We start from the raw sequence: 14,127 nt of genomic DNA, 5'->3' as shown, positions 1-14,127 counted from the left end.
GTTAATCAAACTATGATACGTCGATACCATAGAATCCTACTCAGCAATAAAAAAAGATACAGACTATTGCTATATACAGTGCCCTAGCTTTGTGACTTCAAATTTCTCATCTGGAGCTGGGGCCTAGGCTTTCTTTCCTTTCCTCCTATATTCTGCTTTGGTATTTAAATTGAATTTCAAGGTCACAGGGGATTATGAATTGTTCTATAGTTTGCTAGCCACTTTGCTTGTCACTTGTCTCTCTGGATTATTTTTTTTTTGGCTGCACCGCACGGCTTGTGGGATCTTAGTTCCCTGACCAGGGTTTGAACCTGGGCCCCCAGCAGTGAAAGCCTGGAATCGTAACCACTGGACCCCCAGGGAAGTCCCTCTGAATTCTTGCTTTACTTTATTTTTGGCCTCAGAATTTCCCTTAACACTTTGTCATGTTTAAAACATGCTTTAAGTGTGCTCCCTTCAAATTATAAGAATATTTCTGGATTTCTGATCAGTAATAATACTGGAAATGGAAGCCTCTTTTTTATTTTAGGTCCAGTTAATTTGATATCAAGTCTGGTAACTAATATTGGTAATTTGATAGTTCTATTTTGGATCTTTTTATAGTGGTAGATACATGACCAGCGCATAATATTAACTGAATCTTAATAAGGGAATGAAACATTTAAAAATATATCTTATATACTGGTTCTGAAGACAAGTTCAAATGAGATATTTAATGAAACATAGTTCGTTTAAAGGAAAGTAATTCGTTTAAAGGAAAACCCTATCTTAGATAGGAGTTTCTGGTATTTGTGTTAATAAATCAGTTCTATTACTTTAGGGCCATACCTTATGTATAATATAGTATAGTTTATGTATCTGTTGATATAAAATATATGGCTCGTTGTCAAAGTAACATTTGGTCAAATTTATTTTTTCCTTCCATTTTTATTATAATTATATGTTCCTGAATTGGGTTGTTTGAAAAAAATTCCTTTTTTTAAAGAAATAGTTTTGTAGATTGATATTTTTCCTGTTTTCTGGGCAATAAATTCTTAAACAAGACCACATATTTTATTATTCGGGTTTATAATATTTTGAAACATATTCCTATTTAAATTTTTGTTTCGGGAAAGCTTTTATACATCGGTGAAACGGTTTGGAACAAAAGTCAATGTGGCTTCATTTTATTTAGTCTCAGTGCGTTGGAATGTCATGAGGAAAAGATACAGATTCATGGAAAGTTACTTTATTATCATCAACATTATTTTAGCTTCATTTGTCAGAAGGGAGTTTTCATTCTACAATGGAGAACAGTATTTGAGAAAAGGAACTAGATTCCCAGAGAATACGTTATTAAATATAGTTATTTTATTTTTGTCACTTTTACTATTTTTGCTCCTAGCTTTTTAAACTGTTCATAGGTTAAATTTCTACTACTTTTGGGTTCATTTTTGTATTTTTATCTTCTACCTGCTAGGTCGTTAGTGCACGTATTATGTTCATTTATGAGTTCTTGGCATCAATTATAGAATTTTATTGTCCAGACTTCTTTTTTACTCTGCACAAATATGTTTTTAAGTAAAGAAGTATTGTATACTATGTTGGCTCACCTGAAATTGTTATTGAGTAATAATCTAATTTTTATGAAACTTTCAAATTTAGAATTATTTTCACAAGAATGCCGAAAAACCAACTTTTCAAAAGAAGAATAGTAATATTCAAAAGAGCTCACGTACGACAGGTCCTACCAGAGGTAAGAATACATATGAAATTAACAGTCTTTTTAATTTAATGAGATTTTTCAAAAAATTATTAACATTATTTTTATATAGTTAACAGAGAAAATTGGAAAACTATAACGGCCCAGAAGTCAAATAGCAGTATTATTTTATTACGAGAACGTATAGTATCCTTGCAACAACAGAACAGTGTACTTTTGAATTCCAAAAAAGCAGCAGAACTGGCTATTAAAGAATATAAAGAAGTCAATGAAAAGCTCCTTCACCAGAGGCAAGTGTCTGATCAGCGGTTTCAAACAAGCAGACAGACAATAAAGGTAAAGGGAACTTTACAAATAAATTACAGTAGACTATATTATAAAAATGGATATTTTGTTTTACATGTGTTGTTTGGTTCATATTTGTGTTAGACATGTCTATGAGTTTAAAAATTTCCCAGACACTGCTAGCTGATGTAATGTTTAATATCTAGATTTCTTAAATAAGGTCTTATTAAGGAGAACTCCAAATCTTTTGACAAGTACTTTACTAGAATTCCTTTTCCACTTAGTTTTTTTCTTTACCTTAACATTTTTATGTGATATTTATTCTGTTATATCTTAGGTTTTAAAAGCAGGCTCCATAAATTCATTTAGCTCACCCATTTGCCCATGTCTAAAACTTTCCATTTATCATTATAAATCACATTATTAACTAGTAATTGCCCCAGCTCTTCTTTGCAAATACTAGTATAAAATGTGAAGATTTTAATATGAATATCTATATTAATGTGTTCCTATAACTTATATATATTTTTACTCAGGTGAGTTGAGTTTTCTGTAACAATTTTTAGACACAGTATACCTTACTGCTGGTTATCATAATTTAATCTTAAAGCAAATAAAAAAGAAAAGATTATTCCTTAAGTCTCTATTCTTTTTTAAAATTTTGTATTGAAGTATAGTCAATTTACAATGTTGTGTTAATTTCTGCTGACAGCAAAGTGACTCAATTATACATATATATTCTTTTTCATATTCTTTTCTGTTATGGTTTTATCACAAGATATTGAATGTAATCCCTGTGCTATACAGCAGGACCTTGTTTATCCATCCTATATATAATAGTTTGCATCTACTAATCCCAAACTCCCAATCCTTCCTTTCCCCACCCCTCCTCCCCGCTTGGCAGCCACAAGTTCTCTATGTCTCTGAGTCTCTTCTGTTTCATAGATGTGTTCATTTGTGTTGTATTTTAGATTTCATATATAAGTGATATCATATGGTATTTGACTTTCTCTTTCTGACTTCTCTTAGTTTGATAATCTCTAGGTCCAGTTGTGTCGCTGCAAATGGCATTATTTCATTCTTTTTAATGGCTGAGTAATATTCCATTGTGTGTATGTGTGTGTGTGTGTGTGTGTGTGTGTGTGTGTATACCACATCTTCTTTATCCATTCATCTGTCGATGGACATTTAGGTTGTTTACATGTCTTGGCTATTGTAAATAGTGCTGCTCTGAACATAGGGGTGCATGTATCTTTTTGAATTATAGTTTTGTCTGGGTATATCCTCAGGAGTGGGATTGCTGGATCATATGGCAACTCTATTTTTAGTTTTTAGAGGAACCTCTTTACTATTTTCCATAGTGGCTACAACAATATACATTCCCACCATCAGTGTAAGAGGATTCCCTTTTCTCCACACCCTCTCCAGCATTTGTTATTTGTAAATTTTTAATGATGTCCATTCTGACTGGTGTGAGTTGGTACCTCATTGCAGTTTTGATTTACATTTCTCTGATAATTAACAATGATGAGCATCTTTTCATGTGCCTATTAGCCATCTGTATGTCTTCTTTGGAGAAATGTCTACTTAGGTCTTCTGCCCTTTTTTGATTGGATTTTTCTTTGTTGTTGTTGTTATTGAATTGTATGAACTGTTTGTATATTTTGGAAATTAAGCTTCTGTTGGTCGCACCATTTGCAAATATTTTCTCCCAGTTGGTAGGTTGTCTTTTCATTTTGTTTATGGTTTCCTTTGCTGTGCAAAAGCTTGTAAGTTTGATTAGTTCCCAATATTATTGTTTATTTTTGCTTTTATTTCTATTGCCTTGGGAGACTGCTTAAGTGTCCATTCTTAAAGGTATTTGTGTGTATAAGGAATGATTTGTTGTTTACACAGAAGTAATATTTTCATCATTCTAGAAAATAATTTTTTAAACCAGTATCACACATAATTTTAAATTATAAATTCCCTACTTCCAATATCTAGTGCTTTGATTCAAGCAATGCTTAGAAATGTTTTACTTATAAAAGATTAGTGGTATACTAGTTGTACTAATAGGAACTGTGTTTGGCCTTTATTCCAAGAGTGGAGTTATACCGAATCTTGACCCATGTTCCAAACTTACACTGGAAGTTACTTTCTATGATCTGGTTTTTATAAATGTATTAAGACTTGTTTTGTGATCTAGCATATAGTAGATCTTGGAGAATGTTCCATTTGCACTTGATAAGAATTTGTATTTTGCTGTTGTTGGGTTGAGTGTTCTATATATATCTCTTAGGTGTAGTTGGTTAATAACTGATGTTCAACTCTTCTGTCGTTGCTGATTTTCTGTTCAGTTCTGTCAGTTATTGAGAGTGAGGCAAATGAAGTATCAATTATTGAGAGTGGGTAAAATCACCCACTATTATTATTTTTGGCAGTAACTTTAATGAAACATAATTCACATACCAGACAATTCTATCATTTAATTCAGTGGTTGTTACAATATGGACAAAGTTGTGCAACCATCACCAAAATCAATTTTAGAACATTTTCATAACATCAGAAAGAGACCCTGAACCCTTTGCTTATCATCCTTCTATTTCTCCATCTCTCTGAGCCCTAGGCAATCACTAATCTACATTCTGTTTATTTGGATTTGCATATTCTAGACATTTAATATAGATGGAATCGACAATATATGGCCTTTTGTGTCTGGCTTCTTTCACTTAATGTTTTCAAAGTTCATCCATGTTGTAGCATATATCACTATTAGTGTAAGGACTTTGAAAATTTACTCTTCCATAAAAGCAATGGAAAAAAGGGCAAAAATTGTTGAGAATCAACATTTTCATAACACTGGGTACAGAACCAAGTCTTCTAAGGGTTAATGTAATATTCCTAAGGGAATTAATAGATGGTTCAAGGAAGTTACAAGTTTTCTAAGCTATGAATTCCTTATCTTTAAAAAGATTGAAGATCAAGCAGAAGTATTTTACATGAAAACTATAAAGCATTTTATAGAGACTCTCTGTGCACATTAGAGATCACTTACAATTCTTCATTGAAACTCTGGAAATTAACCATACTTGCAAGGATCTAAGGAGTGTTTATTCAAGAAAAACAAATGTGTCTAGATAAGAACAGGAAACTGTGATGGAACAGGCATTTTAATTTGTCCCAACTCAGCAGTAGCCTTGGAAAAATAATAATGCATGTTCCCCATGCATCCTGGCAGCTACCAGAAGAATCAGAATGGAACTGGAGCTCCTTGTAAGCCTCATTCCCAATTAATTGTCATTATTTGCTCTATCCAGTGGTTCTCTGGAAGACCCCAGGGACTCTGATCTCATTCCGTGTGGACAGCTTTCTTCTTGGCAGGGAGGGGTTGGTGGATGGGGTTGTCAGCTACAATACAGGCAAGTGTCTTAACTTCAGGTTGCCTGAGGTGATGGATTCCAGTTTACGTCAAACAATATATTAACCAAACAGCTTGAATGGGGAATGAGATGCCCATAAGAGTTTTGAAAGGCTCTGACATATTCTTGGGAATCTAGAGGACACATGCATTCATAGAGCTATTTGCATGCTCAGAAAAGAAATGAGAAAGCCCAGTCTCTTGCCTCTATCTTACCTTAAGACACCATATAAAAAGACAGTCAATGTTAAGGCAGTATTATTCATAGCAGCATTATTAATAATAGCCAAAAGGTAGAAACAACTGAAATGTCCATTTGTTAGTGAGCGGATAAACAGATTGTGATATATTCATATGAGGAATATTATTAAATCACCAAAATTAGTGAAATATTGACACACAATATAACATGAATGAATCTTATTTTTTCTTTTTTTTGGCTGCGATGGGTCTTCGTTGCTGCACGCGGGCTTTCTCTAGTTGTGGCTAGCAGGGGTACTCTTCATTGCGGTGCACGGGCTTCTCATTACAGTGGCTTCTCCTGTTGCGGAGCACAGGCTCTAGGTGTGCAGGCTTCAGTAGTTGTGGGTCGTGGGCTCAGTAGTTGTGGCTCACGGGCTCTAGAGCACAGGCTCAGTAGTTGCGGCACGCAGGATTAGTAGCTCTGCAAGATGTGGGATCTTCCCGGACCAGGGCTCGAACCCACGTCCCCTGCATTGGCAGGCAGACTCTTTTATTTTTTTTCATATCTTTATTGGAATATAAATGCTTTACAATGTTGTGTTAGTTTCTGCTGTACAACAAAGTGAATCAGCTATATGTATACATATATCCCCATATCCCCTCCTTCTTGAGCCTCCCTATCACACCCCTCTAGGTCGTCACAAAGCATCAAGTTGATCTCCTTGTGCTATGCAGCAGCTTCCCACTAGCCATCCATTTTACATTTGGTAGTGTATATATGTCAGTGCTACTCTCTCACTTCATCCCAGCTTCCCCTTCCCACCCTGTGCCCTCAAGTCCATTCTCTACGTCTGCGTCTTTATTCCTGCCCTGCCACTAGGTTCATCAGTACCACTTTTTTCAATTCCATATATATGGGTTAGCATATGGTATTTGTTTTTCTCTTTCTGACTTACTTCACTCTGTATGACAGATTCTAGGTCCATCCACCTCACTACAAATAACTCAATGTTGTTTCTTTTTATGGCTGAGTAATATTCCATTGAATATATGTGCCACATCTTCTTTATCCATTCATCTATTGATGGACATTTAGGTTTCTTCCACATCCTGGCTACTGTAAATAGTGCTGCAGTGAATATTGTGGTACATGTATCTTTTTGAATTATGGTTTTCTCGGGGTATATGCCCAGTAGTGGGATTGCTGGATCATATGGTAGCTCTATTTTTAGTTTTTTAAGGAACCTCCATACTGTTCTCCATAGTGGCTGTATCAATTTACATTCCCACCAACAGTGCAAGAGGGTTCCCTTTTCTCCACACCCTCTCCAGCATTTATTGTTTGTAGATTTTTTGATGATGGCCATTCTGACCAGTGTGAGGTGATACTTCATTGTAGGTTTGATTTGCATTTCTCTAATGATTAGTGATATTGAGCATTCTTTCATGTGTTTATCGGTAATCTGTATATCTTCTTTGGAGAAATGTCTATTTAGGTCTTCTGCCCATTTTGGGATTGGGTTGTTTGTTTTCTTGATATTGAGCTGCATGAGCTGCTTGTGTATTTTGGAGATTAATCCTTTGTCAGTTGCTTCGTTTGCAAATATTTTCTCCCATTCTGGGGGTTGTCTTTTTGTCTTGTTGAAGGTTTCCTTTGCTGTGCAAAAGATTTTAAGTTTCATTAGGTCCCATTTGTTTATTTTTGTTTTCATTTCCATTTCTCTAGGAGGTGGGTCAAAAAGGATCCTGCTGTGATTTATGTCATAGAGTGTTCTGCCTGTTTTCCTCTAAGAGTTTTATAGTGTCTGGCCTTACATTTAGGTCTTTAATCCATTTTGAGTTTATTTTTGTATATGGTGTTAGGGTGTGTTTTAATTTCATTCTTTTAGATGTGTCTATCCATTTTTCCCAGAACCACTTATTAAAGAGGCTGTCTTTTCTCCACTGTATATTCCTGCCTCCTTTATCAAAGATAAGGTGACCATATGTGCATGGGTTTATCTCTGGACTTTCTATCCTGTTCTGTTGATCTGTATTTCTATTTTTGTGCCAGTACCATACTGTCTTGATTACTGTAGCTTTGTAGTATAGTCTGAAGTCAGGGAGCTGGATTCCTCCAGATCTGTTTTTCTTACTCAAGATTGCTTGGGCTATTCGGGGTCTTTTGTGTTTCCATACAAATTGTAAAATTTCTAGTTCTAGTTCTGTGAAAATTGCCATTGGTAATTTGATAGGGATTGCATTGAACCTGTTGATTGCTTTGGGTAGTATAGTTATTTTCACAGTATTGATTCTTCCAATCCAAGAGTGTGGTATATCTTTCCATCTGTTTATGTTATCTTTGATTTCTGTCATCAGTGTTTTATAGTGTTCTGAGTACAGGTCTTTTGGCTCCTTAGATAGGTTTATTCCTAAGTATTTTATGCTTTTGTTGCGATGGTAAATAGGATTGTTTCCTTAAATTCTCTTTCTGATCTTTCATTGTTAGTGTATAGTGTTATTGTATAGTGTAATGCAAGAAATTTCTGTACATTAATTTTGTATCCTGCTACTTTACCAAATTCATTGATTAGCTCTAGTAGTTTTCTGGTCGCATCTTTAGGATTTTCTATGTATAGTATCATGTCATCAGCAAACAGTGACAGTTTGGCTTCTTCTTTTCCGATTTGGATTCCTTTTATTTCTTTTTCTTCTCTGATTGTAGTGGCTAAAACTTCCAAAGCTATGTTGAATAATAGTGGCAAGAGTGGACATCCTTGTCTTGTTCCTGATCTTAGAAGAAATGCTTTCAGTTTTTCACCATTGACAATGATATTTGCTGTGGGTTTGTCATATATAGCTTTTATTATGTTGAGGGAGGTTCCCTCTGTGCCCACTTTCTGGAGTGTTTTTATCATAATTGGGTGTTGAATTTTGTCAGAAACTTTTTCTGCATCTATTGAGATGTTCATATGGTTTTTATTCTTTAATTTGTTAATATGGTGTATCACATTGATTGTTTTACATTTATTGAAGAATCCTTGCATCCCTGGAATAATCCCACTTGATCGTGGTGTATGATCCTTTTCATGTGTTGTTGGATTCTATTTGCTAGTATTTTGTTGAGGATTTTTGCATCTATGTTCATTATTGATATTGGTCTATAATTTTCTTTTTTTGTAGTGTCTTTGTCTAGTTTTGGTATCAGGGTGATGATGGCATCATAAAACGAGTTTGGGATTGTTCCTCCCTCCACAATTTTTTGGAAGAGTTTGAGGAGGATAGGTGTTAACTCTTCTCTAAATGTTTGATAGAATTCACCTGTGAAGCCATCTGGTCCTGGACTTCTATTTGCTGGAAGTTTTTTTTTTTATGTTTTTTTTTTTCTTAACATCTTTTTTGGAGTATAATTGCTTTACAATGTGTTAATTTCTACTTTATAACAAAGTGAATCAGCTATACATATACATATATCCCCATATCTTGCGTCTCCCTCCCACCCTCCCTAACCTACCCCTCTAGGTGGTCACAAAGCACCAAGCTGATCTCGCTGTGCTATGCAGCTGCTTCCCACTAGCTATCTGTTTTACATTTGGTAGTGTATATATATATCAGTGCTACTCTCTCACTTCGTCCCAGCTTACCCTTCCCCCTCCCTGTGTCCTCAAGTCCAATCTCTATGTCTGCATCTTTATTCCTGTCCTGCCCCTAGGTTTTTCAGAACCTGTTTTTTTTTTTAGATTCCATATTTATTTGTTAGCATATGGTGTTGCTTTTTCTATATCTGATTTACTTCACTCTGTATGACAGACTCTAGGTCCATCCACCTCACTACAAATAACTGAATTTCATTTCTTTTTATGGCTGAGTAATATTACTTTGTGTATATGTGCCACATCTTCTTTATCCGTTCATCTGTCGATGGACACTTAGGTTGCTTCCATGTCCTGGCTACTGTAAATAGTGCGACAATGAACATTGTGGTACATGGCTCTTTTTGCATTATGGTTTTCTCAGGGTATATGCCCAGTAGTGGGATTGCTGGGTCGTATGGTAGTTCTATTTTTAGTTTTTTAAGGAACCTCCATACTATTCTCCATGGTAGCTGTATCAATTTACATTCCCACCAGCAGTGCAAGAGGATTCTATTTTCTCCACACCCTCTCTGCTGGAAGATTTTTTTTTCTATAAATGTATTTATTTTATTTATTTATTATTATTTTTGGCTTTGTTGCGTCTTCTTTGCTGCACGCGGGCTTTCTCTAGTTGCGGTGAGCAGGGGCTACTCTTTTTGCAGTGCACAGGCTTCTCATTGTGGTGGCTTCTCTTGCTGCACAGCACGGGCTCTAGGCGCGCAGGTTTCAGTAGTTGTGGTGCACGGACTCTAGAACGCAGGCTCAGTAGTTGTGGCGCATGGGCTTAGTTGCTCTGCAGCACGTGGGATCTTCCCGGACCAGGGCTCGAACCCATGTCCCCTGCATTGGCAGGCGTTTTCTTAGCCACTGTGCCACCAGGGAAGCCCTGGAAGATTTTTAATTACAGTTTCAATTTCATTACCTGTTATTGGTCTGTTTATATTTTCTAATTTTTCCTTGTTCAGTCTTGGAAAGTTGTAGTTTTCCAAGAATTTGTCCCTTTCTTCCAGGTTGTCCATTTTATTGGCATATAGTTGCTTGTAGTAGTCTCTTATGATCTTTTATATTTCTGCGGTGTCAGTTGTAATCTCTCCTTTTTCATTTCTAATTTCATTGATTTGAGTCCTCTCCCTTTTTTTCTTGATGAATCTGGCTAAACCTTTATCAATTTTGTCTATCTTCTCAAAGAACCAAGGTTTAGTTTTATGATCTTTGCTATCATTTTCTTCGTTTCTATTTCATTTCTTTCTGCTCTGATCTTTATGATTTCTTTCCTTCTCCTAACTTTGGGTTTCCTTTGTTTTTCTTTTTCTAGTTGCTTTAGGTGTAAGGTTACATTGTTTATTTGAGATTTTTCTTGTTTCTTGAGGTGACCTTGAAATCCTATGAACTTCCCTCTTAGAACTCCTTTTGCCGCTTCCCATAGGTTTGGATTGTTGTGTTTCTGTTGTCATTTGTTTCTAGGTATTTTTTTATTTCTTCTTTGATTCCTTCAGTGGTCTCTTGCTTATTTAGCAGCACACTGCTTAGCCTCCATGGGTTTGTGTTTTTTACTGTTTTTTTCCTGTAATTGATTTCTAATCTCATAGCGTTGTAGTCAGAAAAGATGCTTGATAACGATTTAGTTTTCTTAAATTTTCCAAAGCATGATTTGTGACCCAATATGTGGTGTATTCTGGAGAAAGTTCCATGTGCACTTGAGAAGAAAGTGTACTCTTCCGCTTTTGGGTGAAATGTCCTAAAAATATCAATTAAATCTGTCTGGTCTGTTGTGTCATTTAAAGCTTGTGTTTCCTTATTTATTTTCATTTTGGATGATCTGTCCATGTTGAAAGTGGGGTGTTAAAATTCCCCGACAGTGATTGTGTTACTGTCGATTTCCCCTTTTATGGCTGTTAGCATTTGCCTTATGTATTGTGGTGCTCCAATGTTGGGTGCATAAATATTTAAAATTGTTATATCTTCTTCTTGGATTGATCCCTTGATCATTCTGTAGTGTCCTTCTTTGTCTCTTGTAATAGTCTTTATTTTAAAGTCTGTTTTGTCTGATATGAGAAATGCTACTCCAGCTTTCTTTTGATTTCCATTTGCAGGGAACATCTTTTTCCATGCCCCCACTTTCAGTCTGTATGTGTCCGTAGGTCTGAAGTGGTCTCTTGTAGGTAGCATATATACGGGCCTTGTTTTTGTATCCATTCAGCCAGTCTGTGTCTTTTGGTTGGAGCTTTTAATCCATTTACATTTAAGGTAATTATCGATATGTATGTTCCTATTACCATTTTCTTAATTGTTTTGGGTTTGTTATTTAGGTCTTTCCCTTCTCTGGTGTTTCATGCCTAGAGAAGTTCCTTTAGCATTTGTTGTAAAGCTGGCTTGGTGGTACTGAATTCTCTTAACTTTTGCTTGTCTGTAAAGGTTTTAATTTCTCCGTTGAATCTGAATGAGATTCCTGCTGGGTAGAGTAATCTTAGTTGTAGGTTTTTCCCTTTCATCACTTTAAATATGTCCTGCTACTCCCTTCTTGCTTGCAGAGTTTCTGCTGAAAGATCAGCTGTTAACCTTATGGGGATTCCCTTGTATGTTATTTGTTGCTTTTCCATTGCTGCTTTCAATATCTTTTCTTTGTATTTAATTTTTGATAGTTTGATTAATATGTGTCTTGGCGTGTTTCTCCTTGTATTTATCCTGTATGGGACTCTCTGTGCTTCCTGGACTTGATTGACTATTTCCTTTCCCATATGAGGGAAGTTTTCAACTATAATCTCTTCAAATATTTTCTCAGTCTCTTTCTTTTTCTCTTCTTCTGAGACCCCTATAATTCAAATGTTGGTGCGCTTGATATTGTCCCAGAGGTCTCTGAGACTGTCCTCAATTCTTTTCATTCTTTTCTCTGTATTCTGCTCTGTGGTAGTTATTTACACTATTTTATCTTCCAGGTCCCTTATCCTTTCTTCTACCTCAGTTATTCTGCTACTGATTCCTTCTAGAGAATTTTTAATTTCATTTACTGTGTTGTTCATTATTGTTTGTTTGCTCTTTAGTTCTTCTAGGTCCTTGTTAAATGTTTCTTGCATTTTCTGCATTCTATTTCCAAGATTTTGGATGATCTTTACTATCATTACTCTGAATTCTTTTTTCAGGTACATTGCCTATTTCCTCTTCATTTGTTTGGTCTGGTGGGTTTTACCTTGCTCCTTCATCTGCTGTGTATTTCTCTGTCTTTTCATTTTGCTTAACTTACTGTGTTTGGGGTCTCCTTTTCACAGGCTGCAGGTTTGTAGTTCCCATTGTTTTTGGTGTCTTCTCCCAGTGGCTAAGTTTGGTTCAGTGGGTTGTGTAGGCTTCCTTTTGGAGGGGACTGGTGCCTGTGTTCTGATGGATGAGGCTGGATCTTGTCTTTCTTGTGGGCAGGACTGCGTCTGGTGGTGTGTTTTGGGGTGTCTGTGACCTTATTATGATTTTAGGCAGTCTCTCTGCTAATGGGTGGGGTTGTGTTCCTATCTTGCTAGTTGTTTGGCATGGGGTGTCCAGCACTGGAGATCGCTGGTCTTTGAGTGGAGCTGGGTCTTAGCGTTGAGATGGAGATCTATGGGAGAGCTCTCACCGATTGATATTATGAGGGGCCGGGAAGTCTGTGGTGGACAGATGTCCTGAACTCAGCTCTCCCACCTCAGAGGCTCAGGCCTGACACCTGGCCGGAGCACCAAGACCCTGTCAGCCACATGGCCAGGTACGTGGGGAGTTTCTTGCCTTTTGGAAATTCTGAGGTCTTCTGCCTGTGTTCAGTAGGTGTTCTGTAGGAGTTGTTCCACATGTAGATGTATTTTTGATGTATTTATAGGGAGGAAGGTGATCTCCACGTCTTACTCCTCTGCCATCTTGAAGGTCCTTCAGATGGATGAACCTCATTCAGAGATTCAATGCTTACAACTTTCCATCCTCCAAATCCAGCAAAAGTCACTTTCAATGGAAACCCACTGCACAATTGCTTAGGCTTATTTTCTGTTGTCTGAACCTCTTCTTGTGCAAGTCTTCTGGGACTGCTGCACAGAGTCTACTTCCATCTAAGCAGAAAGCCCATTCTAGACTCTCTTGTGACTCTCATTGCAGGCCTCTGACTTCTCAACCATCCATCCTCACAAACTATCCATCCACCCTTTAAAACTCTTCCATCCACAAGCCCCAGAAGAGGATTCGTACAGGTAGAAGTGCACCTTCTAAAGTGGTTTTACCCGTCTGCCCTCCAAGTCCATCTCTACAGCCCTCATGTCTGCCAGGCGCTCCCCAGAACTAAATAAGGGACAAGGCGCTGCTTGAGGGCCAATGGCCTAGTCGACCGGCTGCCTGGACCGTGGGGAGGAGAGTCTTGATGAATTCTTGATTCCCCTGCCCCCTGAATCAGATACAGCTAAATTCTGCAACAGCAGATTTTTCTCCTCAGAAACTTTTTTGGTAACATCCATCTTAAACAAAGCAGGTTCATTTTAGGATTTGAGTTTTTAAGTTTGCTTTGTCTCTTGTCCAATTACATAAACTAATTAATCTTAAATGAGTTTACTCTAGCCCCAAATAAAGGACTTTTGCCAAGTGTCAGAATCTGGCATTAAAAACCACAGAGCATAACCTATTCAACAAATGCTTTGGGTTTTTAGGTTAATTTAGCAAATAAACATTGAACATGATAACTACTAAGTCTGAAGAGTCTTTCAGTAAACCCTATAATTTTGTACTTTGTGGATCTCCAAAAAACCATTTTTGTCTACAGAGATTTATATGGTTACTATTGTATCCTAAACTTATATTTGTCTTTGCTTTATATTTATTTACATAACAGCCTTTATTAAAAAGATTGAAGGTGTTTATTGTTCGGGCCCCATTTTTTTTCTGTCAGGAATTGTAGAATTTTAAATAGCCTCATTTCCATTTTTATGATCTGTGTTCAT

At 36.5% G+C, this 14,127-nt stretch overlaps 1 protein-coding gene across 5 annotated transcripts in view; it reads left to right on the top strand.

The window, feature by feature from the left end:
* Positions 1-14,127, top strand: part of CNTLN (centlein) — a 341,438-nt gene that overhangs the window by 250,107 nt on the left and 77,204 nt on the right. For all 5 annotated transcript variants that reach the window (XM_007176785.2, XM_057548126.1, XM_057548127.1 and 2 more), the window contains 2 exons: positions 1,645-1,735; positions 1,815-2,038. In XM_007176785.2, the coding sequence (XP_007176847.2) occupies positions 1,645-1,735; positions 1,815-2,038 (315 nt within the window). The remainder of the gene's footprint in view (positions 1-1,644; positions 1,736-1,814; positions 2,039-14,127) is intronic.

The sequence above is a fragment of the Balaenoptera acutorostrata genome, chromosome 6 (assembly GCF_949987535.1).
Source record: "Balaenoptera acutorostrata chromosome 6, mBalAcu1.1, whole genome shotgun sequence".
Classification (NCBI taxonomy): Eukaryota; Metazoa; Chordata; class Mammalia; order Artiodactyla; family Balaenopteridae; genus Balaenoptera; species Balaenoptera acutorostrata.
The sequence above is the reverse complement of the archived record's forward strand: the minus strand, read 5'-3'. Positions and strand labels throughout refer to the sequence as shown.